At 37.5% G+C, this 23,638-nt stretch overlaps 1 protein-coding gene across 2 annotated transcripts in view; it reads right to left on the bottom strand.

Annotated features, from left to right (window-relative positions):
- LRRC2 (leucine rich repeat containing 2) overlaps positions 1-23,638 on the bottom strand; it is a 76,929-nt gene that overhangs the window by 15,158 nt on the left and 38,133 nt on the right. For both annotated transcript variants that reach the window (XM_059492122.1, XM_059492123.1), the window contains exon 5: positions 12,392-12,528. In XM_059492122.1, coding sequence (XP_059348105.1) covers positions 12,392-12,528 — 137 coding nt within the window. The remainder of the gene's footprint in view (positions 1-12,391; positions 12,529-23,638) is intronic.

Raw genomic sequence — 23,638 nt, forward strand, 5'->3', positions numbered from 1 at the left:
TGTCTCTTAAAAAAACAAGAAAAAAAATGGCTAACAAAATCAGTCATCTGGCCTGTCCCAGCATAGCTGTTCAGAAGACAAATTGTGTAGAATCAGGTTTCATGGTACTGAAACAGTACCATGCTCAGATACATTTTATACTTTTATTTCCATGCCCTATATCAATATAAGTAGCTTACAAACAGATGTTTTACTACTCAATTCCCTCTAGATTGCATCCAAGCTACTTATCTTTGTTTAGCTACATATTGCTGCTAGAGGCATATACAGTCCCCATAATTTTTTAATAACAAAACAAAAAACTTTGACATATTTGTGTATATCATCTGCCATATCAGATAATATTTTCTGTGGCCATGACATTTTACAAATACCTATATAATGCTTTGAGCATATAAAAACATGAATATAACAAAAGAAAGTATGACTGCTGAGCAAATACATAGGAGTAACATTTATTATTAACAGCATGCATCTGAAGCTGTCAAGATTTTCACAACTGCAAATAAAACCTAATACTGAGTGCAAGCTAATGCAAGAACATTTCTTAAACTGACTGAAACCTGGGAAAAGATGGAAAAATGAAAAAAGTAATTTTATGGAACTCTTGAACTCACTATGCATTAGTGGTGAACAGAGCAAATAAATCATTTTATGTATATGTAATGTGATATACAATAACTAATCCCAAATTACTTCCCACTGATTAAAACAACACTACACACAAAACATCATAATTCCTAATTTTTCCTCTAGGTAAATTATGGGATTTGGAGATGAACAACAGATAATAACAGAATGAAAATACTTTGTTATTTTCTTTAATTTTTTTTGTTTGCAGTAGTTCTGAAAGACCTAAATCAAGATTAGGAAAAGCTGTAAAGGTTAGAACAATTGAGTGAGGAATTGGTAATTCATGACATATTTTTCTTTGACAATGTTCCTCACAAGAGCAACATAGCCAAAAATCATTGCACCTCTCAATAAAATGAAACCTTTACACAATTAGATTCTAGAATTTACAACAACATGTTTTTAAATTACTTTGCAGAGTTCTGAGGAAAATGACATTTACACAAATAATGAAAATCTCTATTTCTATGTCACAGTTCAAAGAAGCACAGTTCAAATTGTTTCAACCTCAGAATATAGCACAAACACCTCACCAGTATTCTTGTAAAATAATACTGCTTATTGAGAATTCAAATATCATAACATCTAAGAGTTTAATTTTTTTGTAAAACAGATCTGCAATTTAGGGTTTATTACTCTACTAATATCATTATTACCAGAGCACAAAAAACTGGAAATAAATCTCTGTGATGAAAAGCTCTAAAAAACACACAGTAAGAGTTCTCTGTTGTGGTGATTCAGTACAATTAATAGTCACTACAAGCAAATGGAAATAATGGAACACAAACACAGTGGCAGGAAGTCACTTACCAAGGTGAAGAATTACATCATAGAAAGTAGAACACAGGTTTCCTGATTTCTAGTCTTGAGATGCTGAGGACCACTCCAGGTATGTAATATAACAAGTATATCAAGACTTTAATTATGGCAATGAAATTAATTGAGATTTAAGATTACCTATAATTTTAGAACCTTCTCATTTCTTCCCGTTTTTTGAAAAATGTTGTTCAACATTCTACAGTTCTGAAGCAGCACAATCTCTAATCTCAATATCTTTTTTTTGTTGCCTCTAACCACTATTTCAAAGAGCATTTTATATCTGAGAATAAGAAATATTTCAACAATATTAAAGACAGTTTGAAGTAGCCTGGCCTCTCCTTAAACCAACTCTCTTAAATGAAAGGAGTCTATTCAAAGAGAAACCATAAAGGCAGAAAAGAACAGCAAGTCATTAAATGGTGATGCCTACATGTGATCCAGAGACTTGAAGCCCCCCTGCTACCACTGTCACACCCTTCAGACATAATTTTCAACTGACCACGTCTGTATTTCAAGATGAAATGAAATCATAGCCTCAAGACTACATGGCAGCCCGCATATGACATAGCTGAAGCTAGGAGTCAGCAGCAGCTAACCCTCAGCAGACATCTGTGGTGCACACAGACCCCGTGATGCAGCCAAATAATTGGGCACCGTGTAACCAGACACAGTCAAGGCAAGTCCTGTCGCATAGCCATACACATTCTTCACACAAACTCTACACACAGGCGGCACTGGTCACTTTTACCCCACATCCACACTGCACGAGTAAACTGGCACTTGGAATCTCAAATTTTGAGTCACAGAATTTGGCAAACCAAGACTATTAATCCAGAAAGAAACACTTTGATGTGGCTACAGTAATAGCAGGTGATAGGGAATCCAGTAGAACACATATCAGTTAAAAATGGATAGGAAAAACATAGGTTGATTTTGCAAAGTAAAAGATAAGAGAAGTCTGGAAATCTTATTCTTACAAAACTGTGTTTTAACTTTTCCATGACCTCTATAACACTTGATTTCATTATTCATAAAATTACACATCTCCTTCTAAACTCCATCAGTAGTAAATGGCTCTGTGACAAGTAAAAATAATTAATTAGATGGATAGTCTAAACAGCTAGTGAAGAAATGTCTCCTTTTTTTGTATTTGTTCCAAGCTTTCCAGTCATTCATTTCTTAACCTGAGTTCACCCTGCTTTGTTATACAGTTAAGAATGACAGAAGTCCAGGCTTGTGAGATGCATCTCAGGATGCCAAAAGCAGGAATCACTGAGACATATCCTTCTTTGAATTCCCACACAAATTCAACATCTCTTCCACTTTATATTGAGTACAATTCTATGTTCTTTTATCCAGGACTAGTAAGGCAGAGATCTTACCCGTGTTTTATATGAGATTAAAAAATCCTGGGATGATGTCTACTTTCAAGTGATCAGGCTATCTCTGTCTTCATATCTTTCCCACTGACCAATGATGATGAATAAAAAAGACAGTCAGCCTTACGAGGTGCTTTTTACAGCTGTGAAGAGTCAATCAATCATATAACTACCTGTAATTAGTTAACAACTGATAGAAATATATTCAGTACTAAATTAAATACATTAATTTCAATTATACTCTCCAACTTTATTTTTCTTAAGGAATAAATAATACCACTCATCATCTGTACTTTATGGAAAAAAGCATGCTTTTCTTTCCCTCCAGCTATAACTGTTTTGATTCCCATCAATTCAGGTATGTTGGCACCAGAAACATTTTTCTGCAAGACAAAACATGGAAGTCTGGTAGTACTATGTATTTGTTCTGCTCTCTGCTTCTATTCAGTAGCTGTATAAAATCTGCCTCAGATTATCTCACAGAAGAATGAAGGATATATTATTAGAATTTTGAAAGCCTATTTTGCTTTCAAAGAGATTTGGAGCTGTTTTGAGAGAAAGCAGGGCTGGAACAGTACCAAATATTCTTTCCTACCACTGAATTCTTTTACAGTTATATTCATGCTTTTTGTAATAATATAGCCATGTTTTAATGCTCACATTATGCCCCTTTGGTCGTTGTTAAGTCTTCCCTTATGCTGTAAAACTACTTGTCTGTCATTCCCTATTACAAAAACATTTTAGACTGCGAAAGGTGATACTACTTTTACTGAACTAATGTGAAAGGTAAAGGAAAGGTCACTGGCACCACAGCATGGAGGTAAGCACGGGTCAGCTCTCCAGTGAAGTGGACTGTTATTATTAGCTGCTGACTTATTCTGATAGTGAAGTGGTTTTAAAATGCTGCAGTATAAATTAGAAGGCTTTAGAAGCACAGTGTCAAGAGTGGGATCAACTGGCACATTTTCCCATGCTTAACTTCATAATCCTATTTCCTAACATAGATCTGTGTCCTTCTTTAGCCCCTCAACTATTAAAACATTTATGAGAACTCCTGCAGCAGTAAGGCCTCTGAGAATCTCTTCTGACACCCAACACCTTTGCACCTGCTTTTTTTGGGTTTCACACCCCTCCTGTTAATGTTTGATATTGCATCTTATACCAGTTCCATAACACAGCTGTTGTTTTGCATGGATTGACACTTTGACCACCTGCACTGGAAAACAACTCATCATGAGCTTTGAGCAAATTCAAAGAGAATATAAGCCCTGAGCAAAGCAAGACAAGATTAAATGGAGATGCAACTGAGCCAAGCAATTGGAAAACCCCTTCTGATACTGAAAAATGTATGTACAGAAATGATGGCCCAACTACAGTCAATTGGACTCTTCCTAGTGATTTAAAATGAAAAATTTACCAGAAGTTGGCTTCCCAGTTCCAAGCTAATCCCATAATTATAGTACTTCTGTCTGCTTTGTGGTCCTGAAAAACCTTCACAAATAAAATTCCATTTTTAGCAAAACTTGCAAACATTTTTAATAAATATGATGTGTGGCTCCTTTGCAACCTATAAAAAATCTTACAGACATAAAGATTCAACAGATTCTTTATAGTCCCATTTAATAAGACAGGAAGGACCTGTGGGGGAATTCTCCCAGTGCCTTACTGGATGCTGAAACCACTGGGAAGCTAATGTCTGGTACATTTGATTACATTTTTTACTTATAATTGTCACATGCATTAAAAAAAATAGCAATGAAACAAGACAGGTTTGGAAGCATATGGATTTGAGGAATAATGTACTGGTAAAGCAACCTAACATTTTACATTTCTATAGAGATGGCTGGTCTCCCACCTACCAGGTAATGACTTTGAGATGTGTCAGTCACTGATCACAAAAACAAGAAGTAATATGAAAATGCCCAGTGGGCACTTATTTTGAAGTTTTCACACATGCACAGAGCTTGTGCCCCTGTTTTTCCTGCTAAATGTATGGCTTTGATGAAGAGGACTGGACAGACAACAAAAAGAGGACAAAAGAGACTGAAAATTTTCCAGTTATTGAACCACAGTTTTAAAATATCAATTGGAATTTTATTAATGCGTAAAAAGTTATTTATGTCTGTTCTGGATACCGTTGTGTTTGAAAATCATAGGTGACTAATGTTAGTGCCTAATAAATCCCTGATCATGTCAAGGGGTTTTTTAAAGTCACACCTGTTAGCATTATTAAACTATTTAAGAGAGAACTATTTATAATTATATTTTTCAGGTAAGCAAAGAAAAATAGCACCAGTTATAACTCCTGTGACCATAGAAAGCCTTTCCAGAGGGAATATGTTCCTGGACCCATAGGTCATCAATGCAAGTAAACTAATTGGTTACCTAAAGATTAGAAGCAACCTGGGCTGCAGTTATCATACACTAATGGAATTCACCGTCCTGAGGAATATGAGTTAATTGAAGAGCAAAGTCAGGACCCTGAGCTTTAGGAAAGCAAATTTCCAGCTCTTCAAGGGCTTAGTCAATAGCAGCTCCTTGGGAAACTTATGTCAGGGACAAGGGTGAAAAACAGAGCTGGTAGATATTTAAGGATGCCTTCCATTATGCACAATACCTTTCTACGCCCAGGCGTAAATGATTAGGCAAGGATGAGAAGGGTCTAGAATGGCTAATCAGGGAACTGCTGGTAAAACTAAAGGGAAAGAAGCAAATGCACAGCAAAAGCAGGGACAGGTAGCCTGAGAAGACAATAGGAACATACTCCATTTGTATAGGGGTGGGGTGAGGAAGGCCAAGGTGAAACTATAAGTGGATGTCTGCATCCACTTGGATGTGGAGCTCCACAGGCTGCAAAGGCACAGCTGCCTCCCCATGGTCTGCACCATGGGCTCCAGCAGAACCTCAGTTCTGGCACCTGCAGCGCCTCCTCCCCTTTCTTCTGCACTGATCTTGATGTCTGCAGAGTTGTTCCTCTTACATATCCTTACCCCACTCTTCTCTGGTTACAACTACAGCTGCACTATAACTTTTATTTCATTATTAAATATAACAGAAGCATTGCCACCATTTCCGACTGACCCAGCCTTGGCACTGGCTCTCCCAGACTTGGAGGAAGCTTCTAGCAGCTTCTGATAGAAGCCAGCCCTGTAGCACCATACTACCAAAACCTGACCATGCAAACCCAACACACTATGCTAAGGCACGCAGAAGAGTGGGAGATGTTTCAGGACAGCCAGCAGATCTTCACCAAGGAAATGTTCTGCCTGGTCAGCCTAGTGGCCTTCTACAGTGGAATAACTCCATGAACAGGTAAGGAAAGGGTTCATATGTATGGATTTCTGTAAAGCCTTTGACATGGTTCCCCACAACATACTTCTTGTTGAGATGGAGAGAGTGTGATTTGATGGCTGGAGAGGTCAGTGAATAAGGAACTGGCTGGGTGGTGTTATCCCCAGAATACTGGTCAATGTCTCAATATCTGGATGGGAGTTGGTGAGAAGGGGCGTGCCTCAGGGGTCTGTATTGGAACAGTGCTATTAAGTATCTTCCTCAATTATATAAGCAGTGGGATCAAAAGGACCCTCAACAAATTTGCAGATGACATCCAGCTGAGTGGTGCAGTTGACGTGTTTGGATGATGTGATGTGATGTGATGTGATGATGTCACCCAGACATATGCAATGTCATCCAGAGGGACCTGGACTAGCTCAGGAACCAGGTCCACATGAGCAGCTTGAGATTTAATAACATGAAGTACAAGGAGCTGCGCTTAGGTCAGGACAATCCCAGCACCAGCACAGGCTGGGGATGAGCAGATGCAGAGCAGCCCTGCCCAGAAGGACTTGGGGGTGCTGGTGGGTGAGAGGCTGGGCATGACCCAGCCATGGGCACTCCCAGCCCAGAGAGCCAAACGTGTCCTGGGCTGCATCCAGAGCAGCGTGGGCAGCAGGGGAGGGAGGGGATTCTGCCCCTCTGCTCTGCTCTGCTCTGGGGAGAGCCCACCTGGAACCTGCATCCAGCTCTGGGCTCCCAGCACAGGGAGGACGTGGAGCTGTTGGAGTAGGTCCAGAGGAGAACAAAAGAAATTATCAGAGTAATGGAAAACCATCTCTGTGAGGACAGGCTGAGACAGCTGGCATTGTTTAACCTGGAAAAGAGAAGGTTTCAGGGGAGATCTCATTGTGACCTTTCAGTTCTTAAAGTGGGCTTCCAGTAAAGATTGAGACAGATTTTAGTAGGAACTATTGTGATAGGACAAGGAGTAATGATTTTAAACTAAAAGAGGCTACAAATAGATTATATAAAGAAGGCATTTTTAACAATGAGGGTGGTGAAACACTGGTACAAGCACTCCAGAGAGGTAGTAGGTATCCTATTCCTGGAAACATTCTAGGGCCCCAGATTGGATGGGGCCCTAGAAACATGTTCTAGTTAAAGATGTTCCTGACCTTGGCAGGGTGTTGGACTAGATCTTTACAGATTCTTTCAAACCCAAACTATTCTATGGTTCTATGATTTTGAAAGGTCTTCATGTCTTTTCTTGCTTATATTAGGACTGAACTGAAACTGCATCAGAAATACAAAACAAGATTTAATTTGATCTTTTGAAAACACAGTGTGTTAAAGCAACCATGAAGCATAACATTTTAATTTCTCAGAATTTCAAAGATCACTATATACAGGATTGACATGAAGATGTAGGTATTCATAGATACTCACTCTGCTTGACAAATTCTTAATATGCTTTAACAGTCCCTAATTTCTTCATTTTGCGCTACCCAGATGATACAGAAAAAATTCTGGTCACTTACTGAGACTCTTCAGATGTAGTATTGAACACTGCTCAAGGCACAATGATGTCGAAAAAAAATTTAAATTTGTTTTCTGTATCAGAACATCTAGCAAAAGCATTTCTGTCTCACTCCTGGTACTGTGGAATGGCTTGTCTGTCCTGTGACTGACAGCATGTGCTGTAACAGATGGTAGGATGGAGGAAATTAGAAGTTCTTCATATTCCCTTTCTTCTCATTGAGGTTTCTCTGGGTCACGTAGTTGCTGTTGGCTGCAGCAAAACTATTGGCAGAAAGAAAAGAATCCACAACAAAGCTGTCTTTTTGAAATATCAAGCACAGGAAACTCTAATTGTGTGGTTCGGTAAATAATTGTAGAAAGAAATACTTTCTGAAGAAAGCACACCTGAAAATAAGGTCACAGCAATTTTTCCACTAACTTTAATAATAAAATATATTATTTATAATACAGGGCTTTTTCCTGAAGAAGAATTTTATTGCATAACTTGTATGATGATAATAGTGAGAGGAACTCTATTCAACAGCTAAAATACAAATGCCAGCATCATAGTAATGCTTAAATTCACATGCAAAATAGACAAGAAATTTGGAAATAAATCTATCCATCTCCTTCTCCCTGTAACTACTAATATATAGTTTATAGTATAATGACACTGTGGTGAGAGAGGGATTGCATAAGGTACCAGGCATGCCTCTCCTGAGCATCTTAGCTAGAAGAACAAAGTCCTCTCCAACTAAGAATCTTACAAGGTATGTGTCATATCAGGGAGGATTGTGCCCTAGGCCTCATAGTGTACCTTCCTCTGTTAAACTTGGCTGCTGAGGTCTGTAAGTATCTGTTTCAAGCTGACTACATAATCATAATGTCATGTAGGTTGACCTTTCTTATGTACACTTATATTTTATATTTATAAATATATATATATATTTATATATAAATATATTTTATTTCAATTTATATTTTCACTCATGTCCAGAGGAAGACATTGCTTATTTGCAAGTCCAGCTAATATAGACTTGAACTCCACTGCAGATCCCTAAGCTTTCTCTGCCAAATTTTACTTCTTGTGGTACTAATCAAATATTGATTTTAACTAATATCTCAAATGTTAGACATAATATATAAATATTTAATTAAATAATGTCTAGTAAATATCTAAATCTAAAAATGTTAGACATCCAACAACAGAACAAATTTTAAAAATTTGAAAGCTAGACATTGAAACAGATTGCTCTTCCTTCGACATAATATGAAATGGTACAAAGTCTTAATCCTTGAGAAAGTAAAATATGAGAGTACACATCCTCAATTTTTTTTCATGTAGCATCAGATTACCTCATTTTAAGATTTAGTGAGATGACGTACAGAGTGTTGAAAGTGGCCTTTACAAGCAGAGAAAGAACTTTTTGCTAGAAATTAACAGACAAGTGAGTAATGTGCTTTCCTCCCGATGCTATTGTACAGGGCATGTCCCTCAAGGAACAGTTCCAGAGAACAGTTCCAAATAGAAATAGTCCAGGCACTTGGACATGCATGTTTCTTATAGGCTGATACAGCCACTTCATGAGGTGCATTTGGACAAGGATAACGTAATGGTTTTGGATGGGATGTCTCTCTGGCCATTACTCTACGCAAAAAAAAACCCTTAAATAATTTCTACTGGGCTGCAGATGGCCTTTATTACTTCTCACTAAGTTTTACGTTGAAGAATACTGATGCCATTCTCACACACTTCTTTAATCTTCCCAGAAGAAACTTTTAAGGACTTGAAAGTCAAATAAAAATTTAACTTTCTAAGAGAAGATAAACATATTTATCAACCATCTATGTTATTTTTTTCTATTGGTTGCCAAGTTTTCTCTTTCTTCCTAGTTTGTAAGGAGAAGCCATTCTCCTACTAAAACAGAGCTTGCACATATTTGCTTTATTATAATCTCCAATTCCTAGTACTGACTCCACATGAGAGACACAGCCAACCCTTATGAGCATTTCACTGGATTAATGGATGTTAGCAATAATTTTATTGGACAATAAATGATATCATCTAACTTGTGGTCATTAATACTTGTATTGCTTGTCCATGGCAGTGTGCTGGCAGTGTGGGGAGTTCAGGGGAAGATGCTCTGCAGAAAGACACCAGAGGCTGCCCTAAATGGATACCAACAATTCCAGATGGCTCCAAGGGACTGAAAACAAGACACAGCAAAATTCCTCAGCAAAGTGTGTGGTGCCACTCTAAAAACTGATTTAAGAAAGAGGGAAAGATCCACCAGAGAAAGAGACAAAATAAAAAGAGTGAGAAAGAACAGAGGAAATACCATGTCAAAGCAGGAGGAAGCAGAGGCTCTGCATGGTGGAGTAGATTTCCACACTACAGCTCATGGAAGACTCATCCTGCTGCAGATGGATATTCCTGAAAAAAGCTCAGCCCACGGGGACCCCCATGACAAGGAGAGAACAAAAGTGTGAGGATGAAGGAGAAGCAGCTATAAACCACTGTGTTCTGGCTATAACTTTCCTTGCCATCCTGCACTACTCAGGGATGGAATAGGAATCTGCAATTAAGTTGACCTTGGGAGAGAGGGGAAGATTTTTTTTATTGTCTTTGTTCCTTATCATTGAAATATATGTTGACAAATATTAATCTTCCCAAAGTACAGTCTGTTTTGCCTACAAAAGTAAATGAGAAACAATCTCCCTATCTTTTATCTTGAACCATGAGATTTCTCAAAATATTTCCACCCAACATCATGCTGAAGAGGGGAATGAAGTGATCAGACAGGTAGGCATTTGACTTTTCAAAGCTAGCCCAGCACTATTTTTCTGTTTTCCCTTTTTAGACTGTTAAGACTAATTCAATATTTTAATTTATTAAACAGTTACCTGCTAATCACTATTTGTCTGAGTGTCAACATTAGACACCTATTATGTCAGCAAGGATTCTGATGCATTTGTTCTGCATAATATGAACCATAGTGAGTATGCTAAAGGCCAAACACTTTGCAGCATTTCACATCATTCAACAAAAGTGTTCCTTTAATTGTATGTTCAGCTTCCAAAGCTGCCCTTGAAATTTTGATTCTGAGAAACTGAGTTTATAATCTAAATCAGAAGAGCTTGTGTAGACTACCTCCCAGATCACTACAAATATAAATTGAGTTTCGGCCTCCAGAGAAACACAATAAATAATGCCAATATTTTTCTTCTTCACCTTTTGTACCATACTAATACGATGTTGCTTGCAGTTTTTACTATTATATATAGTTATTTGCACAACTCCAATTTTTTTCCCTAAGTTTTAAGTGAACAATTAGGCCGTAACCTACACTCACTTTTGTGGCTTTCAATTTCATTGAATAGGAGACTTTAGGAAGGAAACAATATTTTAGAGCTCTCCAAAAGAAACATCGGCCTCTCAGGCTCAGCCCTGTAAAGACTTTTATGCACAGGTAGGTTTCCATGCAAAGGCTACCCATATTGCATAAACATGGGTAAATCCTTCCACTACAAGACATATGTAAGCAGCTGGGAAAACACTCAGTGGTTTTAAAACAGGAGTGACTGGGAGTAAATTTACCATCCACAGGTTTGAATATACTCACATATTCTCACAATATCTTAATATTCTAAGATAATTTTGTTTAATTCATTTGCCTATTCAGGACATCTGATTTCCTGATTCCATTATGGTTCTTTTTTATTAGTTAAATTCTATCTGTTTCAGTCACTGATTTTGCTATCCAAAGGAGAAGAGGCAGGAGAAAGGACACCTGCACTGGTTATTCTGTTGTTAGCATTTCTTTTCCAGGTGCATTTATTGTGTGAAGGTTCACTCTTTGTTTCCATTTTGTTCACTCATTTTTTAGCAATTCTTTTTAAATAAATTTCTTTACTATGAAAAGTCAGTGGAGAAAATTAATTACTATTACTTTCCTCAGAAGAGAACATAAGCAGGGCTAAATCAGATCTCACATAAGTTTAATCCACTCCAACATTGCCAATGAATTACCAGTAACAGATGTTTAGGGAAAAAGTAGGAATCAGTAAAGAAGAGGCTGACACTTTTCCCTGAAGGTTCCTCTACTCACCCCCCAGAAATCAGGATATTAAGAACCTGAGAAATACAGATGACAGCAAAAATTGTGGTTAGGTACCAGCCAATGATTTTATTTCCCCCTGACAATAAGTCTCAGAGCAGCTGTGGCAGAGAGCAGTTATGCAGCCAACAGAAAGACAATAATTCTGGTGCATGCCTGGGAGTTCTTTTCTCAGTCTATTATACATTCATGGCATTCCATGTAATATCCTTTTCAGAGAGATATTTGTGCTCATAGCAAAATGCAGTGCTGTTTGTAGAACTTTCCATACAGTTTTTAAACTTAAACAGACAGTGGGAACAAAGTGTGTATGTGAATTTGACTACCAAGATGTATTTTATTTTTACAGAAAACAGCTATTTGCAGCCTTCTGCTTATTACCACAGCCAAATCCCCTTTAGGATCCTATCCTCTTTAATATATCAGAATATATATAAGTAAAATTTAGTTACTGGAAAACCAAAACAAAGTACCTTGGCCCTATTTAAGTGCTTTTAAGGCATTTTCAATTATATTACTAGTAAAACATTATTGTTAAAAACTTCAAGGAATATGATTTAATCTGTTAGGAAAAGATTTGAACACTGTAATAAAATACCTTTTACGCCAAATAAAAAAGATGGAAACAAACATAGATTGTTATCTTACTTCAAATGGGAGCTCTGTTATTTCCATATTTCCAGACAAATCCAGTTTTTCTAGATTTTCACAATCACCCAGTTCAGGAGGAACTGACTTCAAATTATTGAAACTCACATTGAGCACTTTGAGGTTTTTTAAGCAGCCTGTGAGGGTAAGATAATTCAAATCAGTGTACTTAAAAATAAAAGAAAGAGAGAGAAAGCAAAAATAAAAGGTATACTCAGTTAAGCACAGAAAAAGCTCCTTATTGTGATGATGAATAAGATTAATAAATATTTTCTGCAGGGATCATTAACATTTTGAGGGGCAATAGTGCCCTTAATCAGCAATGCTTTTGGAGAGAGTTTGAAAGGAGACAGCAAAGACATTCAAAGATCTTGTTTCTTCCAACAATGAGATGCCTCTTGACCTCATTTGAAACTAGAGAAGTTGGCTTTTGGCTTCGCCACTGTAGAAAATGTATTTACCTGCCAACTGAAACACATCTTTGCAACTTTTATACAACCTCCTCGTTGAGAATAATGACTCCTACTAAACTCACATCAAGAATTCTGTCTTTAGTATCCTGCATAACACACTTTTGATTATATAATGGATGGGTGCATGTGTTTCATTATTTTCTTTTTTGTGATTTATCATATCTACTGGCTTAATTTAAAGGCCATTATAATATTCTATGCTACATTTACTTACAAAGATTTTTGTTTCTTCAAATTATAACTTTACGTAATTGTGAATAAAAAGAGGATTAGAAACATAATTAAAATGCAATATCCTGAAAAAAAAATGCAAGTTATTCTGTGAAAAAATCAAACTGGAAGACATTTGAAAGTATCAAACAGCTAATGTGGTAGCAAAGGAATCAGTAAATACATAGCAAAATGAGAACATTTTATGGAAAGCCTGGTTTTTGTATTACATGAATAATCACAGAATTGCAGAATCACAGTTTCATTTGGAAAGAACCTTCAAAAATCACCTAGTACAAGGCCTTGTCCAATCTGTCTGAATACTTCCCATGATGAGTCATGCACAATTTCTCCAGGCATACTGCTCTAATGTCACATCACCTTCACAATAAAAAATTTCTTAGGTCCAATCTACACCTACTCTCTTTCCATTTGAAGCCATTGTCCCTTGTCCTGTCGGTACAGGCACTGGTGAAAAGTCTCCTCCTACCTTTCTCATAAGTGCACTTTAAATGTTGAAAGGTGGCAATAAGGTGACAACACAACCTTCTCTCCTTCAGTCTAAACCCTCCCAACTGTCTCAGCTTTCCTTCATAGAAGTGTTCTGGACCTCTGGCAATCTTCACAGCCCTTCACTGAAGCCATTCCAGCAGGCTCATGCCTTTCTTGGACTGGAAGCCCCAAGACTGGATTAAGTTTACCAGGTGGAGTCTCACAGTGACACCCTCGCTTCAACATACCGGTCACACTCTTTTTGCTCAAGATACCGTTAGCTTTCTGGGCTGCAAATGCACATTGCCAGCTCACATCCAATTCTCATTCACCAGTATTCTCAAGTCCTTCTCTGTGGAGCTGTTCTCAATCCATTCACCCCCAGTCTGCACCAATATTAGAAATTGTCCCAGCACGTGGGCAGGATCTTGTACTTTCCCCAGTTGACTTCCATGAAGTTCACATGAACCCACCTCTCAAGTTTGTCAAGGTGGTCCTGGATGGCATCCCTTCCTGTAAGGATATTAACTGTATGTACTCAGCTTGTTAACATCTACAATATTTCCCTCTATTAATTTATTTTCCTGTGGTATTCTCTTCTACCCAGTGAGAGAATACAGCATATAGGAGGAAATGCAGAAGTAAGAAACACAAATGCATTCAGCAGTTGGCAACTCGGAAAGAACAGTCTCATTGTCAACAAGTTCTCAAAGCAGACTAGATATTTTTAATGCAAGAGAAGACACAGCAACCAAAACCTTACATAAATCAGAGTTCCAGGTCTGGCCAGGACAGGACTAATTTTTCCAGTAACTGATAAACGGCATGGCCAGGACCCAGACATTATTCTATACCACCTCACATCATAGTCAAGAGTGGGAGAAAGAGACTTTCTTCCAGCAAGATGGGGTTCTGGTTTGGGCAAGTAACCATGGCGAAGGGAGCTGCCTGATTTATTAATTTTCTATTGTCAGGGTTTTTTTCTGTGTGAATGTCGACTTTTCTTGTAACTTCTGTAATTAGCATTGTGGTTGTTACTGTACATTTCATTAGCTTATTGCTGTTTCTGGTAAATTTTTTCTTCTGTCAGTGTTCAATCTTTACTTTTTGTTCCTCCCATTCTCCTCTCGAGAGTGCTACAGAAAGAGGAAAAGGGGAAAGCCAGGGAGCAAAATGGAGTGGTGCATGGTTTGAGGAGTCTTGGGGGGCCACTGAATTGGGGGTACCACCTAAATCATAACAATCAGTCTTCTATTTATAACCAGGTTTTTTTAAGAATCTGGTGTTTCATTAGATTTGGTTGACACTGCAGAATACAAAGAGTCCTCACAGTGTCATAGTAGTGTTCTTATCCTTAAGACATTAACATTTAGTTAAACTTCTTCCAAAGCAAATGTTGGCTTAGAGTTGTTCACCTTTTGCAATCTATGGAAATCCTCACCAGAGGGTATTTAGTGCTTCCACAGAAAAGGACAGAGAAGAGACATAAAGAGTAGAAAGTCCTACATTTTTTTCCCTGAGAAGTTGCTGTTGCCAGGGCCAGAGACATGCAGTTTTATGCCAACACTAGCAGTTGCCAGATCACTCAGCATTTTACATAAAACCCACAGTTTCCCTTAGACACAACATTGTCTTTAAATGATGACTGGACCACCCAAATCATCTCACATGTGGCAGACAAGGCATATATTGTGATAACTATGTTACATTAATCTCAACAAGTTATAACAATGAAAAACACAGGGTCTTCCACCCAGCTTCCTTCGAGTTCTATCTCTGTCAGAAACTGAGGTGTATTTCAAAATTCAATTTTCCTTTTAGGATAGTGACCTTGTTTTCCTTTACTGTAAGCTGCTGGTTTAGTTAAAAAAGAAGAAAAGATTTCTGTAAGACTACAACAGGCATTGTTTTGCCAGTACACTCTTATCTGACAAGGGTCATTGGGGTAATAAAACAAATTTAATTGTGTCAACATGTGAACTACATTTTAAGCACCTAGAAATTATAGAAGTTTAGTCTACTGATCAGGAAACCTCACCAGGTTTCGTATCATAATGTAGATGAAGATATTATATCACGCGCTAAGTGTCATAATCATGAATTTACCACTTCATTGCAACAAAATTATGACTGAGACAGAAATGCCTTAAAACTAGAGAATCAGAAAATCAGAATTTACTTCCTCAACCAACTAATCCCTTGTTAAAGGAGAGCAAATCCCATTGGAATGAAAGAAGAGCCATTTATTCATTAACCCTGGAATGTTTTGCCTGTTCTTTCAGCACTGGAATATTGTACTGGTTCTATCTGGAATGGAGTTGTGCTTCTCATAGCAACTCATATAGTGTTATGTTTTGGATTTATAACCAAACAATGGTAATAACTGAACAGTGGTAATACTGCAATTTTTTTTTTTTCTCACTCTGATGCCCCAGTGAGTCAGCTAGGAGTGGGCAAGAGGCTGAGAGGTGACAAGGCTGACACATTGGATCCAAACTGACCAAAGGAATATGCTGTAAGTCACATTCAGCAGTAAAAGCAGGAGACAGAGGTGGAATGGGAGTAAGTTTTAAGATCTCTTTTGCTTAGAGACTGAATGTGGATCAATTTGTGGTAAATGTTTTTGCATCACTGATTTGTTTACTTCTTTTTAAACTCTCTTTGTCCTGATGCATGAGCTTTCTCACTTCTGCCTTCCCCTTTCTCTCCCCCTCCTCCTGTGGGAGACAGGACTGCAGGGGGCTAAGCAAGCTGTATGAGGCTTAGCTGCCTACAAGTGCTAAACCACAACAGACGTTGCTAATTTTTCAGTCACTGAAAGTTCTGCCTCTCAGTTCCATTAGTAATTGAAGAACTAACTACTAATGGACTACTAGGCAAGGCATCTGGTGTTACCAACATGATAGTCACTGACTCATCCAACTCTGCTCAGGTGGTCACCTCTGATGCATTAGAGACCTGGAGCAGAACCATGAAATCACAAAAATATAATAGCCTTTCTGGGTAGTGGGAGGCACCCAAGCACAGGTTGGTTTTCACAGCACCTAACAGGCATGTCAATGTTCCCAGTATGGTTTGCAGGTATGAGAAAAAAAATAAGTAAAAAATGCATCACATTTTTTCTTGTCATATATAGTCTCTCTCTAACACAACAGAAGGGCACTAGAGATCTTACAGTCAATTTACAGTAATTGCTGTGACTGAGATTATGAAAATTACTGGGAAAAGGCATGAGTCATGCAATTGAATTTTATTTCCATAACAAATGCAGGACAACATAGATGAATGGGATGAAGCTTGCCAAGATCTGCCTGCCGGGAGCAATCTCTTGGAATTCTATAGGGGCTATTTTTCACCTCTGGGCTCTTCAGTTGATTAAGTTATGCCACCTGACAAGTGAGCAGTAGTCAAACAATAACACGCCCTCTAGGGCAATAAGAAACATATAAGACTAACCAGGATATCCTGGATAAAATCCTTGCATGACCACTTCACATAATCACATTTTTTTCATTTCTAACATTTCATTTGAAAAGTAGTTTATTTTTCACATCTGCTGCTGTTATGGTACTATTAGAAGTTACTGGGTTTCTCAATTTTCTTCATTTGGAATAATTTCAGATTGCTTGCCTAAATTTATTTATAGAAGTTTTATAAACATCCATTCCTTTGTCAAGTTCATCTTTCAATAATTTTTTTTCCTTACCTGGTGTTTACTTCTGATGTTTTCATAGTTAACAGACATCTCAGAATTAATTTTACTAGTCTGAATAAGCCATTTTTTCTAGTCTCTGCTGACAAAATAAAAAATCCCCTCCTTAAATGGTCCTAATAGACTTATTTTGCATCTGTTCTCATCTAAAATTACTGAGTAGTCCTCCTGTGACTGTTAGATTTGGAATTTCATTTATTTCATTTTTGCATTTAATGATCTCTGACATGCTGCACGAAAACTGAATACATGATCTTGAGCTCTGCAACTGTGAATTTAATCTCTGTATTTTTTAAGAATCCTACCTGCTCATCAGCCTTACCATATTTCCACCTGTTTTGTAGTGACAACACACAGACAAACTGTGTGAAAATTTCAGAATTTTCACTGTCAGAAAATTTCAGTAACCCTATTCCTGAAAATTGCTAAGTGTCAAGACTGATCCTTGAGAAAATCCACAAATAACCTCCTTCATGACCAACACTTTCTCTTTCCAAGTAAACACATTTTTGACTCTGGTTTAATTGCTCATTTTACAATTGTGGCATCAAAGTGCCTTCTGTTAGAGTCAAACATTCATTTTCCATAGTTCTCTGTATCAAGCTGGTCATGGAATACCAGGTAGACAAGATCTACTGCTTGAAGCTCAGTCATATTTTCGAAAGGTAGAAACCAAATGAGTTGGGAACAACTTGCTTCTCCTTTTTAAAATTTTTATTTCAACCTGGTTTCCATTCAGCACCACATCTCTGATTTCTTCCTGTAAATAACTGTTTACAATGTTTGTAACAAACAATGTAGATAAGGATAGAGTTAGGTTATATGAGCTGTCAGAATGGTAATCCAGATTACAGAGTGAAACCTGCTAGGCAAACTTTGTCAGAGAGAGCACAAATGTGTGACTATAAAAAACATATATGAAAACTAAAGATTCTCAAATCCTGTGTCTTGACCTAAAGTACACAAAATTGTGGAGGGATGAATCTCAAAATATTCTTCAAATACCACAGACATTGCCATTTCGAGGAGGGGGAAAAAGAAGGGTGTTAAGGCAGTATGGACTTTCACAACCCTGAAACCTGCATCTAGGGGCTTATTTATGTTTTCTTAATGCAGAAGTTATCCACCATCTTGGTAGGGTGCCCAGTAAAATCAGGCTTAATGAGCATGTAATACAGCTCTTTAGGAAGGCAGAGAGGAGGTGACATCTCTTCCATGATTGTACAAATGCAAAACAGGATTTGACTCCCACACATGTTACTTATACATTCATATAATATTCAAGCACAACTTCTGAATTAAAAGCAATAATACTAAAATCATTGCTGTACAATACTCCTTTCACCTATGCTTCATGTTGCTGAATTTTCATTCAAAAAATATGTAAATTCTGGAATTAAGCAGATAACATTTCTGTGTTTTCCATGGAGAGGCAGTAAAAGCCAAAATTAAATCCATGGCCACCCTAAAATTTTCCAAATTAATATTTCTTCTTTAGATGAGAGATCCAGTGTCATAGTTGTTGCATATATTCACAGCTTAAATTTTTAATTCATTTTTTAAAGCCTGAATTGGTAATTAAATTCTGTAATTTCTTATGAGCAAAGCAGCATTCTAATAATGCTAGTACAAATTCACCTTTTACACAAGCCTACATTAGTGGTTCTAAAAAGGTGTCAGAGACAAAACAGAGATGAGGTTACAGAATGCCTTTATCATCTAAAGATCCTATTAAATGTAGATCCACTTGGAAAATGCTGGTAAACTTTTTACATTAATCTGCAAGCATAGAATAATTGAAATATGGAATATCTTGGCTTGGAAGGGACCTTGGAGATCATCTAGTTCCAGCCCCTCTGCCATGGGCAAGGCCAGCTTTCACTAGAGACCAGGGTTCTCAAAGCCCCATCCAGTCTGGTCTTGAACACTTCCAGCCTTGGAGCATACACAGCTTATCTGGGCAATAGCTGCCTGATCAGTCTCAGAGGAAAGAACATCTAATATCTAAACTAAACCTACTCTCCTTAACTTTACGGCCATTACCCTTTGTCCTGTTACTACATGAGCTTGTAAACAGCTATTCAGTTATTTTTATAGGCTTCCTTCAGGTACTGAAAAGCCACAGAAAGGTCACCCCAGAGCCTTCTTTCCTGCAGGCTGGACAAGCTAATTTCTCTCAGCCTGTCATCTCAGGAGAGGCCCTCGATCCCTCTAATCACCTTTGTGTCTCTCCTCTGATATCACTCCTACAGCTCCACGTCCTCCCTGTGCTGGGAGCCCAGAGCTGGATGCAGGTTCCAGGTGGGCTCTCCCCAGAGCAGAGCAGAGCAGAGGGGCAGAATCCCCTCCCTCCCCTGCTGCCCACGCTGCTCTGGATGCAGCCCAGGACACGTTTGGCTCTCTGGGCTGGGAGTGCCCATGGCTGGGTCATGTCCAGCCTCTCACCCACCAAGTCCTTTTCAGCAGGGCTGCTTTGCATCCGTTCATCCCCCAGCCTGTGCTTGGCCCCAGAGTATGCCTCAACCCAAGCACAGCACCTGATTCTTGGTGTTGTTAAACCTCATGAGATTCACATGATCCCTTTCGTCCTTTCTGCTTCCTTCTAAAATGGGCACAACATTTTCAATCTTTCAGTCCCCTGGACTTTACCTGACTGCCATGCCTTTCAGAGAGTAGCTTAGTGGCTACATCAGGCAGTTCCCTCAAACTTCTGGGATGCATCTCATCAGTTTTCATTGACATTAAGGCTCCTCAGATGGTCATGAACCTGATCTTTGCTTACAGTGCAAGTGACTTAACTCCCCCAGCTCCTGCCCTCAGTGCCGTCCACTCAGGAAGTGTGAGAAGAGAGACTGCCATTGAAAACTGAGTCCAAAATGTCCTCATAAAAACGGTCAACTTGCGACACCAGTGTTTAATACTGCCTCTCCAAAGGGAGGGTATGAACAAAATTTTCCTCTGTTTCATACAAGATTGGGCTGTTGGAAAAATCACGTTGAATTCTTAATAAATAACAAACATAATAGATGAGTTTTGCAGTTCCTCAGAATAGGCATTTAAGATGAGAATATGTATTTTCTTCTTGGAAACTCACAAAACACATTGGGAATCTTATTAATAGAAAAAGCTATTTTAGGTATCAAGAAGTCACTTAAAATTCTATTACTAATACTTTTCCCTTCTGAGTTCTAGAAAATTGAATTAACGATATGAACAAAGGAAATTTTATACTGTGCCTAGAAAAGAGACAAAAATTTGCTGTGATTTCTTAATAAAGTATGCCTCAAAAGCAGTTATTTTTAGTCCTAAATACCTGGAAAATCAAAAATGGGAGAGGACACAGTACAAATATTTTATTAACAGCTCTTTGAGAAGTATAATTTACAGGACAAAAAAATCCCAGTATAACCTTACAGTTCCGTGCCAGCGTAAAGGCTTTGGCAATATATGAAACTCCAGTTCACTATTTCCTATGTGAATGTGAGAAAATATTGTTGGATAGTTTCAGTTATAGCAATTACTAATGTACTAGCACTATTTTACATGCAGGAATTGCACTGCAGCCACAGAGCCAAAGCTAAAGTTGTAATCTCACTCAGAAGATAAAGAAAATCCCCTGGCTACACCTCATTCATGATTTTTTCTCTGTTATTCCTAGGCAAACCGTTTTAAATAGACAATGCCTTTCTTTTTCTTTTTTCTTTTCTTTTCTTTTCTTTTCTTTTCTTTTCTTTTCTTTTCTTTTCTTTTCTTTTCTTTTCTTTTCTTTTCTCTTTTCTTTTCTTTTCTTTTCTTTTCTTTTTTTCTTTTCTTTTCTTTTCTTTTCTTTTCTTTTCTTTTCTTTTCTTTTCTTTTCTTTTCTTTTCTTTTCTTTTCTTTTCTTTTCTTTTCTTTTCTTTTCTTTTCTTTTCTTTTCTTTTTTATTTTTCTGATAAAAATATTTACTATTACACAAAAACTATCAAATCAAAAGTATTTTCAGCTGTCTATATGTTGTTGTTCATGTACATATATAACTATAAAAATGTGATAGGAAATATCTGAAAATAGATTCAACTCCTTCTTCTCTCGGATTCAGAGACTAGCATTATCTTCTAAATCTAGTAAAACAGGAATATGAACATCAATATTCCAGAAGTCCAGAAACTTCTACTGCAGCAATGATTCTTTTCATTGAAAATATTCTTATCACCTGATGTTCTCTTATACCTTTACCTCTTGTGAGAATCAAAAGTTGTCATAATATGCCTCACCAGGTTATCCTCTGCTGGACGATTTGTTGACCTAAAGTTGACTTCAATTCTGTCTGAAGATTAAAGACTCAACAAGATGTATGTCACTGCCAACATCAACTATCTGTCATTGCTTTCAAGTACATTTGAGCTGTGATATTTAACTAGTTATTGCTATTTTGTAAGCAAAAACAAAATGATGAATACCTTAGCACTTAACATTTCCAGACACCTTACCTTCTGATTTAACACTCAGTCCTCACTCTTTGCTTAGAGCTCCAAAATCAAACCCACATCAATAATTTTCCTTGTGAAAATTTAGTAGATAAGTTGACTTATATATTAGTATACTTAAAATATTAAAGATTTTACTTAGAAGCAGTATTCAACAATTTCTAATCATCCAAGACCCTCCATAATATTGCATTATGAAAATAATTAACATTTCCAATACACATTTATATATTCATCTCTGTATGTATATATAGTACATGAAATAAAAGCACAGCTATTTGCAATCTGCAAGCATATCCCCTTACACATAAACAAAGATAGCATTACAAAAATTAAGACAAAGCTCCTCTGTAATTTATGCCATAACAAAAAGAGCAGTTCCAGTGCCTTACTAACACGTGGTCTATCAACACACAACATTCAGTAAGACTGAAAAACATCAGGAAGTTTTGGCAAAAAAATGCTGAACAGTCTTGGAATGGATTTTTGTATTGTTTAATTTTAGACAACATGAGTGATTATGCATTATTTTCTGGATAAGCTAGAATTACTACTGCAATATAGAATTATATATAGTTACATGTATATATATATATATATATATACAGATATATAGATATATATATATTAGATATAGATATAGATGATATAGATATAAATATAGATTAGATATATAATATATATGTATGTATAAGTAATATCTATAGCTTAGCAAACCTCTAAATTTAGTTATGCAGTGTCTAATGTTCAAATATATGTTTCCACTGAGGAGTTATTAGATTTAATGAATCTTGAAAAATAAAATTTCTGAACAAAAGTTCTCGGGTGAGAGGAGGATGATGAGTGCTTTAATACCATGTCTGAGGGAAGCCCTACAATAAAGCATTTTCTAACATTCTCTGGCCCTTCCAGGCAAATATTTGCATTAAAAAACAGCAACAAAAACATTGAAAGAAATAAATCATGGGTATAAACTAGTGAGATAAACATATTGGAGGGAAAGTGAATAAATGGGAATTACATAAAAGATACTGATGAGTAGAAATCCCATCATTTTAATGCAGTTGAAAGAACAGTGATTCCTACTAGAAACAATGAGACCTTTTTCCTCGTTTCCCAAAAAAGTCTAGTAAAGGCTCTGCATTACCTTCTACTAGAGCAACCTACTTGTCCCCTGGTCATCAATGGGGTTCCCCTGGACTCAGTGCTGGGCCCAGCCCTCTTTAGAGTCTTTATTACAGAATCACAGAATCACTGGGCTGGAAGAGACCTTCAAGATCATTATGTCCAACCCAGATCATCAAATCCAGCCCAAAGATCATTGAGTCCAACCCAAAGTCACTATTGTTGATCTGGATGTGGAGATCAAGTGTCCCCTAAGCCACTTTGAAAACAACACTAAATTGGGCGGGAAGATTGATCTATAGAGGGTAGGAAAGATATTCAGAGTCATCTGGACCAGCTGGACAATGGCCCAATAGAAATTATATGAGCCATGATCTGTTCTTGGGTCACAATATCCCCAGACAGCACTACAGACTTGGGAAAAAGGAGCAGGAAAGCTGCCTGGCAGAAAAGGATCTGGGGATGCTGGTTGAAAGCCAGTCAAATATGGTCCAGCAGTGTGCCCAGGTGGCCAAGAAAGCCTGTATCAAAAACAGTGTGGTCAGCAGGACCAAGGAAATTTTTGTCCTATTGTACTCGACATTGGAGAGACCACACCTCAAATCCTGTGTTCAGTTCTGGGCTCCTGTCCTGGTTTTGACCAGGAGAGGGTTAAATTTTGCAGCTGCTGGGAGGGGGCATTCCTAATACCCAGAGGTTATTCTGTATCGCCTCACAGAGTTTTTCAGGGGTAGGAGAAGGGGTCTCTTCTGGTCAAGTAAGTGCAGCT

Source organism: Ammospiza nelsoni, chromosome Z, assembly GCF_027579445.1.
Source record: "Ammospiza nelsoni isolate bAmmNel1 chromosome Z, bAmmNel1.pri, whole genome shotgun sequence".
Taxonomy (NCBI): domain Eukaryota; kingdom Metazoa; phylum Chordata; class Aves; order Passeriformes; family Passerellidae; genus Ammospiza; species Ammospiza nelsoni.